The 15,921-nt window shown below is 29.4% G+C and overlaps 6 protein-coding genes across 6 annotated transcripts; 3 read left to right on the top strand and 3 right to left on the bottom strand.

The window, feature by feature from the left end:
• Positions 1-107: 107 nt before the first annotated feature.
• OCT59_028365 (uncharacterized protein) lies at positions 108-1,905 on the bottom strand. Its single transcript, XM_025319671.2, has 7 exons — positions 1,759-1,905; positions 1,628-1,692; positions 1,490-1,563; positions 1,111-1,414; positions 885-1,052; positions 678-816; positions 108-610 (listed from the first exon to the last, which is right to left on the bottom strand). Exons 1-7 carry the CDS (start codon positions 1,829-1,831, stop codon positions 585-587), a joined length of 849 nt encoding a protein of 282 aa, XP_025173192.1. The 5' UTR covers positions 1,832-1,905; the 3' UTR covers positions 108-584.
• A 639-nt stretch (positions 1,906-2,544) lies between these two features.
• Positions 2,545-3,966, top strand: OCT59_028364 (uncharacterized protein). Its single transcript, XM_025319669.2, has 6 exons — positions 2,545-2,646; positions 2,764-2,836; positions 2,919-3,012; positions 3,119-3,325; positions 3,402-3,482; positions 3,553-3,966. Exons 1-6 carry the CDS (start codon positions 2,611-2,613, stop codon positions 3,590-3,592), a joined length of 531 nt encoding a protein of 176 aa, XP_025173190.1. The 5' UTR covers positions 2,545-2,610; the 3' UTR covers positions 3,593-3,966.
• A 103-nt stretch (positions 3,967-4,069) lies between these two features.
• OCT59_028363 (uncharacterized protein) lies at positions 4,070-5,139 on the top strand. Its single transcript, XM_066147232.1, has one exon. The coding sequence runs from the start codon at positions 4,618-4,620 to the stop codon at positions 4,828-4,830; it is 213 nt and encodes a 70-aa protein (XP_065993958.1). The 5' UTR covers positions 4,070-4,617; the 3' UTR covers positions 4,831-5,139.
• Positions 5,063-11,001, bottom strand: OCT59_028362 (uncharacterized protein). The gene is made up of 21 exons (XM_066147229.1): positions 10,732-11,001; positions 10,629-10,660; positions 10,401-10,558; positions 10,282-10,304; positions 10,049-10,205; positions 9,879-9,956; positions 9,738-9,812; positions 9,386-9,665; positions 9,237-9,316; positions 8,609-9,163; positions 8,164-8,525; positions 7,720-8,084; positions 7,250-7,617; positions 6,941-7,180; positions 6,543-6,816; positions 6,386-6,466; positions 6,148-6,311; positions 5,816-6,059; positions 5,707-5,737; positions 5,479-5,631; positions 5,063-5,405 (listed from the first exon to the last, which is right to left on the bottom strand). Exons 1-21 carry the CDS (start codon positions 10,917-10,919, stop codon positions 5,261-5,263), a joined length of 4,053 nt encoding a protein of 1,350 aa, XP_065993957.1. The 5' UTR covers positions 10,920-11,001; the 3' UTR covers positions 5,063-5,260.
• A 59-nt stretch (positions 11,002-11,060) lies between these two features.
• Positions 11,061-12,604, bottom strand: OCT59_028361 (uncharacterized protein; the record flags this gene model as incomplete). The annotated part of the gene is made up of 5 exons (XM_025319667.2): positions 11,061-11,343; positions 11,425-11,710; positions 11,785-12,137; positions 12,215-12,479; positions 12,565-12,604. 5 exons carry the CDS (start codon positions 12,602-12,604, stop codon positions 11,061-11,063), a joined length of 1,227 nt encoding a protein of 408 aa, XP_025173188.1.
• A 520-nt stretch (positions 12,605-13,124) lies between these two features.
• OCT59_028360 (uncharacterized protein) lies at positions 13,125-15,581 on the top strand (the record flags this gene model as incomplete). The annotated part of the gene is made up of 11 exons (XM_066147228.1): positions 13,125-13,257; positions 13,323-13,382; positions 13,451-13,714; positions 13,784-14,038; positions 14,120-14,330; positions 14,400-14,562; positions 14,641-14,753; positions 14,815-14,897; positions 15,030-15,335; positions 15,405-15,461; positions 15,534-15,581. Exons 3-11 carry the CDS (start codon positions 13,679-13,681, stop codon positions 15,579-15,581), a joined length of 1,272 nt encoding a protein of 423 aa, XP_065993956.1. The 5' UTR covers positions 13,125-13,257; positions 13,323-13,382; positions 13,451-13,678.
• Positions 15,582-15,921: the final 340 nt, after the last annotated feature.

Raw genomic sequence — 15,921 nt, 5'->3', positions numbered from 1 at the left:
AGTTAATGAGCTATTAGTTCATATTCTCCAACTATCTTAACATTCCTAAAATAAAGTTAGCCAACTTTTATAAAAATAACGTGTTACATTAAAAAATGTCAAACATTAACATGCCAAAAAGTAGTATCAATGTTTATTTGAAAGGATACCTTATCGTTTTTAAGGCTCTTGTAACATCATCTACTTAACAATTTCTTTATTATGTTCCAGATATTTGTATGAAAATTTGATCCAAGCTCAATACCTTCGATAATAACTTTGCATTTGGGAGAAATCAGATTCGACTTTGTGCGGAATTCACCAAAGTAACCCGACGTTGTGATTGATCCATTATCGTTATTATAATTTTATTAATTTTATTTATCAAGCTAGTAATAGTTAATAATTTGGCTTTTTTCTATTTCAACGCACTTATATCCATGTGACCTTGTAATGTATTTATTAAAAATATAATTTCCAATCCGCACTATTTATCTTAGTTTACACCAGGCTTTTTTGAATAAATTACTAGAATTTATTTTATGGAAGTAAATTTGATTTTTTTTCGGCATTTTCTAATGCCATAGCACTGAATATAAATGAAACTATTCACAAGTAGTGGGATCCCAACCTAAAACAAACAAACTTTTACTTAACAAGAAATTATGTTGTATTCTAGTAATATGGAACTACCTTACCTGTGGTTAAATATTCATCCAAATCATCAAGGATCTTCATATCCTCTTCTCTAATTTCAAAATCATATACATCAGTGTTTTGAATTATACGATCTTTATTAATACTTTTTGGTAAAGTAACAAATCCATGTTGAAGTCCCTTTAATCGAGAAAGAAATAATTAATATAACTATACATTATTTTGGTAAGTGTCAGCTGAATATTTACCCAACGAATCAAAATCTGGGCAGAAGATTTATTATATCTTTCGGCTATTTGTACCAAAGTAGGATCCTTTAACTTTTTTCCCTTGGTAAGTGGAGAATAAGCTTCTACAACAATGTCGTTTTGTAAACAAAACGTCGTAATGTCATTTCTCGTCAACCAAGGATGAATCTAAAGAACTTCACAATTAATATTTCAAAATAAAATAAGCTTATGAAGTTAAAATTACCTCAACTTGATTAACGGTAGGCTTGATCTCCGGTTTCTGTTCTAGCAATTCTTTTAAATGTTTAACACTATAATTTGATACACCAATACTCTTAACTTTACCCAATCTAACCAATTGTTGTAAAGCATCATAACTTTCTTTACGCAATTGAGAACCCCGTAATGGCGAATGTAAAATTAATAAATCAATATATTCTGATTGTAGTTTTTCTAGAGATCTTTCGGCTGCTTGTAATGTTTTTTCATATCCTTGATCTGAATCCCAGATTTTTGTCGTAATCCATATTTCTTCTCGTGGAATTCCACTATTAAATTAGACAATGGCTCATGAATAAACGTAAAAATTAGATTGACAGGAGAATGATTAACTAATAGGAAACCTTTTATTAACAGCAATTCCTACATCAGCTTCATTTTTGTATAAAGCCGCAGTATCGATATGCCTGTATCCAGCCTACATATATAATGAAATTAGATTGAACTTGCCAAAATTTGTCAAAATATTAATGATTTATTACCTCCAAGGCCCATGTAACAGCATTCTGAGTAGTGTCGCCTTTAGGTGCTTGATACACACCCAATCCTATTTGTATCTTAAAATTTTAATTGCTGCGTCAATAAATTAACAAATAATGAATCCGATACATGCCTATTAAAGGAATTTTGCGACCATCATTAAGAGTAGCTGTAGAAGAAAGCGTTAATTTGGCTGTTTCAGCCATTCTTTTAATAATTTGATAACGTGAAATTTTGATTATAAAAAATAAAAAAATTAAAATAAAATTTTTTTAGGAACGAATATAGCCACCCAAAAAATGGTAGCCAGATCTAATTTGCCGGTTACACGTGATTTCGGATAATGATTTTTGGTATTTTCGACCATTGTAACAATTTTCAATATTTATACACATCTCAATTGTCAGAATTTTATTAAAGCACAACAGACGTATAAACATGTTTCTGAAAGTTTAATACTACTATTCCCAAATCCCAATACCTTGTATTCTTATTAAAATCTTTCCAAGTTCTCGGCATAGTTTTACGATTTTCAAGAGTTAAAATTAGAACAAACATTTTTAACCGTTTTGGCTTGTTACGTGATTCTTTAATAATTCTTAATTAATATTTACATCAATAAAAAATTATATCATAATATTCGTGTATATCTATTTAATATTTCCTGCAAATAGTCTTTATATTATTTCGGCAACGTAAACACTTTTTTAAAGCAACATCTTTTATATTCAGAAACTCTTCAAACATGACACCCTTTACAGACTTTTGTTTTGCTGGCTTGACATAATCAAATAAAAAACAGTTCATTTCCGAAATCATGTGTAACCCGGAAATTTGATCCGGCTACCATTTTTCGGAGTATTCTATCATGTAATCATGTGAAATAAAATGTTTTACAAGCACAACATTCTAGTGCCGAGTTTAATTATCAAATTAAAATTTTCTACATATAAATTTTTCTTTCAGATAATATTTCTCTAAACCCATGATGAGAAAAAAGTACAAAACAAAATTTCCGGTGGCAAGTATATTCAATTTGTAGATCAAGTCTTAAATATTTTCTTTTATAATTTTCTCTCACTTTTATTACTTAAATTATATTACTTAAATTATATTACTTAAATTATATTACATGAAGGCCCGGATTAAGAAGATCATGCAAATGGACGAAGATGTAGGAAAAGTTGCTCAAGCCACACCGGTCTTAATTTGTGAGTTGTAAATTCTGCTTTATTTAAGAGTTTTTGGATACTAAATATAATCTTTTTTAATACACAATATAACTTTCTATAGCCAAAGCATTGGAATTGTTTATGCAATCACTAATAGATCATGCATGCCAAGAAACGAGAGCCAGGAATGCAAAACGGATGTCTGTTTCGCATTTGTAAGCAAAAGATTTTTTATTTCACAATTTAATATAATCGTATATGTCATGGTTAATTTACTTATGCGCTCTTGCCGATCTACTATTTACTTGGAATTTTATATAGAAAGAAGACTATTATGACAACAGAACAATTCGATTTTCTGAAAGATGTTGTCGCTAATATACCGGATCCCGTAGAAACTGGAGATGTAGAAGCTTCTTCTTCTGCCGCGACTACTGGTATTATCAGTAATATGGAAGGCATTCTGAGTGGAGACGAAGCAGAACCATCCGCGCCTGTACAAATAAAAAAGAGAAGGGGTCGAAAAAGGTAAGTAATATGCAATTATTTAATTAACTGAATAAAATGATTGTGCATCGCTTAAAAAAATGGGTTATTACAATAGAAATGCAGAAGAAGAAGAATATGAAGGCATTACATCAACATCAACATCAACATCAACAAATCCACTGAAAACAAGGAAGAGGTTAGTGATATTTAACAATTATGTTAATATTTGAATTTATTAAATGGCTGATGTGAATTTACCCTAATAGTACTAGGAAGCGGAAAGAAGTTAGTGAGGCGGATGTCTAGATTTCTTATATAGCATTTTGTTAATAGAATGTTTTATAAATAACAAATGAAAATCTATTAAGAGGAAAGGGAATCATTGTAAAAACAGTATACACATATACGATCTAATGATTAAGATACCTTTTTACCTTCTTAGCATTATTTCATTGATATAATACAAATAAGCATTTTTTCAAAATTTGCACACACTAGAATAGTACAACTATTTTAGCTTTTTTTCATAAAGGTTAGATAATAATTCAGTTTGTTGATAACAACTTATTTTATAGGTGTTCAGAGTTACCTACACGATATTAATAATATATGTAATAAATAGTATCATGGAGTATTTGAGATAAATATTAATAAATTATTATTTCAATTTTGCCTACCATATAGAGATGACTAATACACACCATTTTATATCTTCAATATGATCATTATAACAGGTTAATCTCTTTCTACACTATCAACGAACTTACTCAAATGTCGGGATGCTCTCCAGGATGGATCAATTATTTCAGGCTCAGTATCATATGACCTAGCATCTACCTAAGTTCATGTTTTTTTTGAAATTTGAACATGCACCTATCACATGACAAAAAGAACACTAAGCATGCAGATCGTTATTCTGTTGTAGCTGTTCATAGTTGTAAAAACAAAAAAACTCTAGGACTCGGGGAAACACTCTTCCTTCGGTTCTACAGGAAAGAAGAGAGGCAGACTACCGAATTTCAATTATTATGACATGGAGTGTTGTGAGTATCCTTTGGACTAATTTCCATCGAAGCATCAGTGAAATAACAGTCAGATATCATGAAAAGTCAGAAACAAAATAAATACAACCAATAGTAGAATTGCGTCGACAACGTATAACATATTCAAGAGATATTTTAAATGCGTCACTTCGTGCCTAATACCAATGAATAGGCATGGGGAATTGCTCTGGATCGGCGCTCTGGGAGGTTTGGAGTTGATAACTGAAATCCCATCAGAGAAATGTCGTCTTGTACACGCGCATTTTTGTTCTACCTAAGAATCCAAGGATGCAATTGATAACCAGAGCAATGTCTCAAGTGTCACCATGCGAAAAACATGATGGTTTCCATCAAGTTACAACAATACACCATCTTTGTCGATATGTTAAGAATAAATTTATTAATACAATATTGAAATTATTTATCATTGATATTGATAGTGATAGTGACCAAGAGAATATTGTAAGTGTTGCAAATTATATGAAGTTGACTATGGGATAGTTATCATAAGCGTTTTTTCGATGTGTGATGATATTCACACTCGAGAGTTCTCTTGAATAAATGAAAACATTTCAGTGAAGGGAAAGGACTGACATTCGTAGAGAATGAGAATTGTATGCGATATGTTACGAAATCTCAACGTATTTAGTTGCTAAATTTTTTTGCTGCAAAATAATTAGTTGGTTAGATTCTGCATTTTAAACTAATAACTGTTAATCTTTACGGTGTGGTTCATAATTATAAAGAAATTAAAGTACGTTTTATATAAATAAAAATCAATATTATATAGATTTTCTAACATTATACTTCAATATCAAAATAAGTTTTGTCACTCATCCATTTAATTCATTTCTTTAACTGACTTTTAGTTTTTAATCTAACAAAGCTTTCCAGTTGAAGTCCATAATATTTACTTCATACATTGAATCTATTAGACACCAATAACCCATCCTTTTTCATTTTCCTTTGGCTCAACAATATTAGATATGACAATTTCATCCATACAAGCCATACGAATTCTTTCCGGTGTAGCAGGAGATCTCAACACTACAGTTTCATTATTACCATTCGTTTTTCTATTTTTATAATTGTAGTCAAAAACATTAAATGAAAAATATATATATATATATATTTAAGTATATAACATACCTTGCAAATTTAATGGCATCCCGAATAGCGAAGAATACGGAACTTCCCAAAAATAAAGGAGGTTCACCTACACCTTTACTACTATGTATAGTTTTCAAATTTGGATATTCACCGTCTCTAAAAGTTGTAACTCTGAAATCTTGAGGAATATCCCTATTAATAATTAAACAAATAATAATTCTCATTAAATATACATAATATAAAGTTTAAATCAACATCTATCCTCACCTAAATCCAGGTAATTTATAATTTCCAGGTCCTTTAGTAAATATGTGACCATTAGGTAAGAATAAAGATTCTTCGATTGTACACCAACCAACACCTTGTATAAAGGCACCTTCAATTTGTCCAACATCAATAGCATAGTTCAAACTTCTACCAATATCCATTATTAGATCAGTCCTTAGTATTGTATGATCCCCTGTTAATACATCAATTTCAACTTCTGTACAAGCCGCACCCGTCGTAAAGTAAAGGAACATTTGTCCTTCATTTTTATCCCAATCATATCCTATATCTGGTGTTTTATAAAATCCATTTGCTGATAAATTTACTCTATCTAAATATGCTGCTTTAACAATCTAAAAATATCAAAAGAAATGAAAAGATAAAATCGCAAAAATTAAATGATTGTTTATTTCGAAAAATTATAACAAACAAATTATTAACCTCTTTGAAACTTTTATCGGGCATTTTTTCTCGGTATGGTTTTAATCTTTCTGATAAAACTTTACAGGCATTTAACACGGCATATCCATTAATATCACTACTAACACTGGCTGCCGTAGATGATGTATTTATAACTACATTTGTAGCCGTCTCCATTAAGTGGACTTTTTAATTTGGATTTTGAGGAGTTAAAAAGAATGAAATTAAATCAACGTGAAATATATAGTGAAATACGGACCATCATTTAAAGAAACATCCAAAGCCTCGGCTGCAACTTGTAACATTTTTGTATGAAGTCCTTGTCCCATCTCAACTCCACCTAATGATTTAAGTAAAATGTTTTTTAGCATAAACATCTTACTTCATCTTTCTTCTCTATAGTCTCTATAGCTTACCATGACTAACGAGTATGCTCCCATCTATATAAATATGTACAAGAGCACCAGCTTGATTTAAATGTAAAGCGGTGAAGGACAAACCGAATTTTGTTGGTATTAAACTTAATCCTCTTTTTCTCCATTTATGTTTTTCGTTAAATTCATTAATCTCTTGACGCCGTCTTACATATTCGCTTGATATCTTAACTTGTTCATACATTGAAGGTATGTGCCAATCATTTAATTTCATATTAAAATGAGTTAATTGCCCCTCGCTATAAAAATTCTTTTCCTGTTAATTAATACATGAGAAGATTTGTATATAAAACTAGTCAATACTTCAGCGATATATCATTGAAATACACCAATGAAGAACATAATTCACATTTATGTTCTATCTAAAGACTCGAACTCACTCTAAATTCAACGACATCAGTTCCTAATTTATCGGCAACTTCACTAATAATGTTTTCGGTGATCATCATTCCTTGTGGTCCACCAAATCCACGAAAAGCAGTATTTGAATGTGTGTTAGTTTTACACATTTTACCAATTATTCTTATATTTGGTATATAATAACAATTATCTGAATGCGTAATTGCTCTTTCCAATACTGCCGATGATAAATCTGCAGACCATCCCGCATTATTATATATCTAAATATTTTAAGTTCGGAGTTTAGCTTAAGTTTAGTTTATACCTATTAATCTGATAATTTTAATTACCCTTAAGTCTAACGCCTGTAACTTTCCATCATCGTTAACTCCAACTTTCCATTTTCCAAGGAATGGATGACGTTGACCGCTAATAATTATGTCTTCATCCCTATCTAACATACATCTAATAGGACGTTTCAGATGATAAGCTCCAACCATTAAAGCCAAGGTTAATGGTATACTACGAGTTTCCTTGCCGCCAAAACCACCTCCTAGCCTTTTTACTTTACATACAATTTTATTTGCAGCGATACCTAATACTGATGCTCCAATGATTTGTGTTTCTGTTAGATTTTGCGTTGAAGCGTGAACTTCAAATTCGTTATCTTCGCTTTTCGGTATTACGAGTGATGCATTTGTTTCTAAATAGAAGTGCTCTGAAATGATACAAAAAGGAAAGTCAAAAGATATATTTGTTATAATTATTTTTACTTATAAAGCCCATACATTGAAAATTGAATAAAATTTCAGTAAATTACCTTGCCCACCAATTCTAGTTTCACCTTCAAATACATGATCAGAATGTCGAAAAGCTTCATCAACATCACCTTTAATCATTTTTCTTTCAATATTAAAAAAGCTATTTTGATCAATAGCTTCTTCAATAGTGAGTATATGAGGTAATTTTTCATATTTGACTTCAACTAATAGAGCGGCTTCTTGTGCGATAGCTTTACTCTCAGCTACTATCAATCCAATAATTTGTCCTACACATTGTGCTTCCTCACTAACAAATACTTCTTCATCATGGAAAATTGGACCCCATTTATTTTCACCTGGAACATCTTTTGCAGTAAAAAATCCTTTAACCTCTGATATAGCTAATGCTTTACTTGCATCAACACTTCAATAGTTAAATTGAAGGAAAGAATAATTAAATAAAATTATTACTGAATATATATAAATATATACGTATGCCATACCTCAGTATTTTTGCATGAGCATTTTGTGATAAAACAAGAGCACCATATAATTCATCATGCACTTTAGGCAAATCATCAGTATAAATAGCTTCACCGGTAACTTGCTTCATAGCCGATAAATGTGGTATTTCTTTGCCAACTATTTTCTTGTTAATCTCTTTAAATCCAACAGTTTGCACTCCTTTAGATACATTCCTTTCAATTATGCCAATAAAATCATCTATGTCATTATCAATATATTCTTCTGTTAATATGAATACATTCTTACATACGTCGTACCAAAATTTATATATAAACCCTGATACCAATGATTTTCTATATGATGCCATTCCGCCTGGTACATCGAAACTTAATTGTAACTCCTAATATGAAATAATGAGAGTTTATTCCTTGTAAATATACTTTTAACGTAATAATAAAATAAAATAAAATAAATATAACAAACCTCTCCCAGCTTATTAAGTAATTTTTTTAACACATTTTTATCTCCCCATTTTTTTCCAATTAGCCATTCTTCACTTAGCGGAGCTCTAACACTAACGCTTCTCATACCACCAAATCCAAACCCGACATCTTTTACAACATCCTCATTATCCAAATGTACCATTAATCCAGCATTAACAATTGCAATATCATCATCACGTCTTTTTGATTGTTTATATGCTCTAACAAATTGTCGTTCTTTACTTAATGGTATAAAGATTTTCGTTATAATTTCTGTTGATGTACAAGTATTTTGTCTATATCCTGTCCAAAATTCCTTAGCCAAAACTTTTCGATCAACACAATTAAAATTATTCGAGAAGGATGTGTCATAAGGCATTTCCTTATGACGAGATAATGTGAATATACATGAAGCTGATAAAAATATCGGATTTAAATCAGATATAGGGGATCCAGTTATTATATTTCCTGCTGGTGTTGCTACATTGCGTATTTGATGACCTGCAAACCATCTTAAATTAGCTAATATTGCCCTAAATGTTTCTACTTGATATTCCTAACAACAAAAGATGAAAAAAAGTATTAATATTATTAAAAGAGGGACTTCTATAGTGTAGATTCATCTATACCTTGTAATGTTTACTGGCCTTTTGTAATATCTCTTGAAATTGTGCTAATGTTGTATTAGCTCCAATAATCAATCCATCATCTATCAAAACAAAAAATAATACATTACACTAACACTTTTTTAATAAAGCTTTCTAAAAAAATTTCTCACCTGTAAATTCGTAACCCCTTAATTCGTTTAAATCCCCAACAAAAATTAAAATATTATAATTTATTTTTTTAAATTTCACCTCAATACCAACTTCAGAATTACCACTAACTAATTTCCCTTGAGGATATTTTAATTTAAGTAATAATAGTTCATTTAAACTATTTGGCTTAAACCATTTTGTTTTTCTACCTGAAAAATATAACGGGTAGGGTTTATATGATGATATTAACGCTGGTGGAAATATTAATTCCTGTGTCGCATCATATTGTTTAAACTTAATCTAAAAAAAAAGAAAAGAAATTATTAGAAATACTAAATATAAAATTCTCATGTTAATATCTTACATTCTTACTTGAGGAAATTTATGATCAATTATAGAGGAAAAGTTGGAATTATTAAATTTACAACAATCTTCTCTTCCGCATCCCTATAAACAAAATTCTAAATTACAATGACATTTGAATTATTTTTATATTTCACTTTTCTTACTCACTCTTACACTATTTTGTTTTATACCATCACTTTTTTTATCTACGTCATTATTGCAACATTTATTCGTGGGTTTGGCAAACTAATATCGATATTTTAAAATCAAACCAACATACGTTATTAAGAAAGAAATCCTAACAAAATCCATGAACATAAATATAAAAATAACCTTACAGTCTTAGCAGCATCAAGAATAGGTCTGTATCCTGTACACCTACATAAATTACCATCAAAACATTCTTCAATTTCTTCTTCTGATGGATTTGGATTATTCCTAAGTAACGCATAAAGTGACATCGCTATTCCTGGTGTACAAAATCCACATTGTGATCTATTATAATTTAAAATTTTAAGCTGTAAGTGATAAATTATTTGGATAAAAAAAAATAATAAATCAAATTAAATACCCGTGTAACAAAGCTATTCTTTCCTAAAAGAGCCATCCGATAGAAATGCAAAATTTATTGAATATGTAGATTTGAAATTAAATCAAATATCAACATCTTTACCGATTAATTTACCGTACCTGAACAGGATGTGGATTCTTCACATTTCCAATTCCTTCTATTGTTATTACATGCTTACCATCAACTGAACATAACGGTGCTAAACATGCGTTTACTGAATAATGTGATATCCTTTGATTCGTTGGATCATACGATGAAATTAATACTGTGCAGGCACCTATTTATTGTCGGAACATGTATAAAATGAAATAAATGAAAACGAAAGGAGCATGCTTGTAAATACTTACCACAACCACCTTCAGCGCAACCTAATTTCGTTCTAGAAAATGAAATATTAAGGAATTTTTAATTAAAATGATTTTTTCTTTGTTGTAGATAAGTTGCATTTACCCAGTTAAGCCGATACTTCGAACATATTCTAATAAGGTAATATCAGGATCAGGGTTATCTATTTCTACAAAAGCTCCATTTAAATAAAATCTTAATTTTTTAAAAAATTTAATATTATTTTCAGTAATAAAATCTTCTTCCTCAACGTTAAAAGTTTGAGTTTTTCCGTCAATAATCAACTTATTCATTTTATATCAAATATCAAGTTTAAGTTGAAATAAAGGAAAAAACGTGTATATATATATATTATATATGATATGAAATAAAAAGCGACGATCTTACGATCTTAATCAAGGTTAAATTTTCTTTGTAATACAATTTTACTTTAATTAATTTTTAGGGATATAGACAGGTTTATCAGGATAAGCAATATTCAAAGCAGTTCGAAGAACGTATTGTAAATCAAATAAATTAATAGGTTCATCATAAAAAGTTAAAACATCATTAATTCTTTCAAATTCATGATCGTGATAAGGTTTTCTACATAAACTTCCACCCTGTTTTAATGCAGAAAATATTCCACATTGTGTACAGATAAATATATCGCAGGTTTTAATAAAATAAGAAAATCCCCATAAACCCGATAAAAAATGATTTAAATGAATCGATAGTCTAAAAAAAAATTTTAGTTTTTCATCGAAAAATGCATATAATGTACATATTATAGTGAAAAAATTATTAACATCACTTAACTCATTATATCTTTCAGCATAAACTTTTGATAATGTATTCAAAGAGACTTTTGCTTTGATAAAAACTTCAACATTATCAATTTCACGATTTTTATGAGGAATTTGTGGAAGATAAGCTTCATCAGAAATCCATTGATTAGTTTGATAACAGAGGTCAGCAATTTTTGAACTTGAAGAAAGTCGATTACAATTTACACATTTATAAACTGCACAATAATGAAGTCTCTTTGGGAGATCATTAAGGAATTGTGTATATTGTAAAAGTGTGTTATTTTTTATATAATACTCTGAGCGAAATTATAAAAAGTTAAATTTAAAGAAAAGAAAAGAAAAGAAAAGCAAATCCATTTCAAGCACGCACCATCAATTTTAATGTATCTTGCCCACTCAGCCTTACCAAAATGTCTACAATAAAAATCTCGCTTAACCAAGGGAATATCATCAGAAAATAAATCCCACTTTTTCGATAATCTATTCGGACGATGATTATCCACACAACTTTTAAGTATTTCAAATAAATTCAATAAATCGAATTCAATTTCCTTCATTTGATTCAAACTCGAGAGAACACTACAATGATTATGACTTGGATTTCGATAACCAGCGTGTTCAGAAGTAGCGGATAATGTATCACAGCGTTTACATATATAAACTTTATGTTTTTCCAAGAAGTTATCCATGGATTGACTAAAGTCTTCGAAACTCATCCCTACTCTTTATAATAACGAAGAAAATTTTCTATGGGCTTATAATATAACATTCAAAAATTGAGAATTCTTTCATTCACTTACTCATTGAAGAGAACTGATAATGTTGTTAAGTCTAACTTAGTATCTCGAAGAGCATCAACTGTTAAAATCCGTTCAACCTGATGAGAATATTTTATTCTGTAGCATTCATCTGCGTTACCAGGTGGAATTGTAATTTTTCGACATCTAATACAATGATTCAATACAAGTGATGTTTTCTTTTTCAATAAAGAAGGGAGTTCTTCCAAGAATCGATTAAACTCATCTAACGTTCTTGAATTTCTTTTATAATCTTCAGCCCTAATATCTATAAACGCGTGGAAACAATCAGCAAGATTACTATTACAAGACATTTAAAGTTAATTGATAATAATCATTTAAAATTCGCATACATTCATTATCAAACAAAATAGCCCACTGTTCATCGTCCATTTCATTTGAAAACAAAAAAAAAGTTTTCAAGAAGCTAATAAGATCTTGATCGGGTGTGTAATCTATAAAACGAGAGATTTACAAAGCCACAACATGTATTTTCTTGCTTTATTAAAGCTTGTCATCAAACAATTGGTCCGTAAAAAACCACACTAATTTCACTATAAATTATACAAAAATGATAGCTTCAAATCAGAAACTGTACAGTGCCGCAGATTTATTAATATAAAATGTCTCAAGATCATTTTAAATTTAACATGTGTGGGACTTAAACTTAATTTATATCAAAATTTTTGAATAATCAGATACTAATCAGTTTAATTAGTTTATCATTTTTTCAATTTACCAAAGGAATAATCTTTTAGATCCTTTCAGAATCAACATTATTACACAACAGTTTATTCAAATTCATTTTGTCAGAATTTTGCCTGGGTGGTCTACCATATAAAGTATAATCGCGGACAATGACGATCAGTCTTACACGAACTGCAGAAATCTAAAGATCTTTATGTTGTACGTCATGCAACAAATATTTAAGCTTAGAATCTTTTTGAAAGGTTTTCAAAGAATGGATATCGAAGAATTCCGTAAAAGAGGGTACGAAACCGTTGATAGAATTTGTAAATATTATCAGGAGCTTGAAAACTATGAAGGTAAATTATATTATTTACAAAAAATTGAATGGTCAAGAGGTTCATTGCTATTTTTTTTTGAAAAGTTTTATCAAAGGTAGAACCGGGTTACCTTAAAAAAGTTCTTCCGAAGGAAGCACCAGAAGGTATTTATTTTCTACATTTTAAATAATACCGAATGAAATTTATCGATTTTGTTTCAATTTTAACTTAGAACCTGAACCATGGGAGAATATTCAATGTGACATTGAAACGAAAATTATCCCAGGGAGTTTGTTATTGTTTCTTTTTTTACATTTATTTTTTTATATACATATATTTCAATTATTAATTAAAAGAAAAAACAAATTAAATCGATGTTAAATTAGTTACACATTGGCAAAGTCCCAATTTTTTTGCCTTTTATCCTGCTAACTCCTCTTTTCCAAGTATATTGGGAGATATGTATTCTGATATGTTTAATGTCATTGGATTCAATGTAAGGTGATAATCTATTACATAATTTCCTCAATATAGTAACTCAATAAAATTAAATATGATCTTTAAGTGGCTAAGTTCTCCTGCTTGCACCGAACTTGAGTCAGTCGTTCTTGATTGGATGGGAAAACTTGTCGGATTGGATCAAAAATTTCATAGTGATGGAAGGGGCGGGGGCGTGATCCAAGGAACTGCTAGTGAAGCAACTTTAGTGACTTTACTTGCTGCTAAGTATCGAATGTTAGAAGAATATAAAGCAAAAGGCGCAGACGAGGAAAAATTACGTACTCTTTCAACTCGTTTAATTGCCTATGGTTCAGATCAGGTTAATAAAGGAAAAATTTATTCTCTAAAATTTCTTCTCGAGTTTAAATTTTTTTTTTTCGAAAATTTCGTCGTTTAATAGACGCACATTTGTTTAAAAAAAGCAACAATGATTGCAAATATACTTTTTCGTGCACTTCCTACTGATGATAATTTTTCACTTTGCGGGGAAACTGTGAAACAAGAAATGGAAAAGGATATCACTAATGGATTAATCCCCTTTTTCATTGTTGGAACAATTGGAACAACTAATTCCGCAGCAATTGACAAAATAACAGATATCGTGGATGCAAGTAAGTACGTCTGAACAAGGATTAATTAAAAGATAGATTTTTTTTTTAATTCAGGATTTTATTATTTAGTTAAGGGTACAAACGTTTGGTTACATATCGATGCTGCATATGCTGGTTCTGCTCTTATCTGCCCTGAATATAAATATTTGCTTGAAGGAATAAATCAAGCAGATTCGTTTGATCTTAATATGCATAAGGGATTACTAACTAATTTCGATTGTTCTTGTTTATGGTAAATAGCTTTCTGAAAGTGATTTAGTCATTTAGTACAGCGTTTATTTAGTATATAATCATAAAATGGTTGTTTTAGGATAAAAGAAAGAAAGTATCTTATAAATGCATTATCAATCACTCCAGATATTTTAAAAAATTCTGTTAGTGAAAGCGGAATGGTTTTAGATTTTAGAGATTGGCAGATCTCACGTAAGTACTTAATGTGAGTTTAATTTAATACTTTCTTTTAACTCTTGATTTTATTTTAAAGTTGGAAGAAGGTTTAGAGCTTTAAAAATTTGGTTTGTTATAAGAACATATGGTGCAAAAGGATTAAGAGAACATGTTATGAAGGTAAATTATTATTATCTGGCTACTAATTAGCATTTTCATCATTTATAAACTAGTGGAAATGCCAATTAGTATATCTAGTAAATTTTTTTTTTTTTCAAAAAAAAAAAGTTTCTAATTTAAATAAATTTTTAGACACATAAACTCGCAAACCGATTTCGAAGTAAAATCCAACAATATCCTGATTTATTTATAATTCCAACAACTCCAAATTTCGGATTGGTTAACTTTTATGTTAAATCAAATGATTCATTGAAAAATTCAAATAAATTAACAGAAATGGTTTCTAATAGGCTGAATGAGAGTGGTAAAATATATCTAACACAAACAAAAATGAGAGAACAATATATAATAAGATTTGCTCCTGGCTCTCCACTAACTACAGAAAAACATATTGATCAAGCTTTTGAATTATTATTAAAAATTACACAAGAAGTTACTGTAAATTATAATTAGTAACATTAAACTTAAATGAGATCCTTAAAATATTATTTATGTAATCATGTACAGATGGTTATAATTTGTAGAAGTCAAAATAAATTGTCCTACACTATTAATGTAATTAATGTATGTATAATGTTATCTATTTCTTTATTTTTTCTGTATTTACTTTTATCTTAAATAGGATATGTTAAACAGGAGGTTGTTATTCCAGTCTTTTTGGTTCTAAAAGAGAAAGCTAAGTAGAGCATTTATTTTATTCTCTCACTACTAAAAAAAATTAATTCACCCTATTACTATCCAAAATTTTTCTATGAAAATTATAAAAAACGCTTTATACATGTACATTTTAACGAGCAAAAATACCGGGTATCTGAACCATCTCGGATGACATAATTGATTACAATAGTTATAATAAAAGTTAAATTGCTTGAGCTAAAAGATTAAGATAATGCCGATAATAAAAATTTAAAGTGCTACGAAATGATAAAATATATGTATAAAAAATTTTTTATAAGTTAATTAGTAGGGTTAAAATATATACGAGACTTTGAATTCGGAATGTTTTCAGGCCTGAGAAGCCTAC

The sequence above is a fragment of the Rhizophagus irregularis genome, chromosome 8 (assembly GCF_026210795.1).
Source record: "Rhizophagus irregularis chromosome 8, complete sequence".
NCBI classification, from domain to species: Eukaryota; Fungi; Glomeromycota; class Glomeromycetes; order Glomerales; family Glomeraceae; genus Rhizophagus; species Rhizophagus irregularis.
Note: the sequence above shows the minus strand (reverse complement) of the source record. Positions and strands in the feature narration are given on the sequence as shown.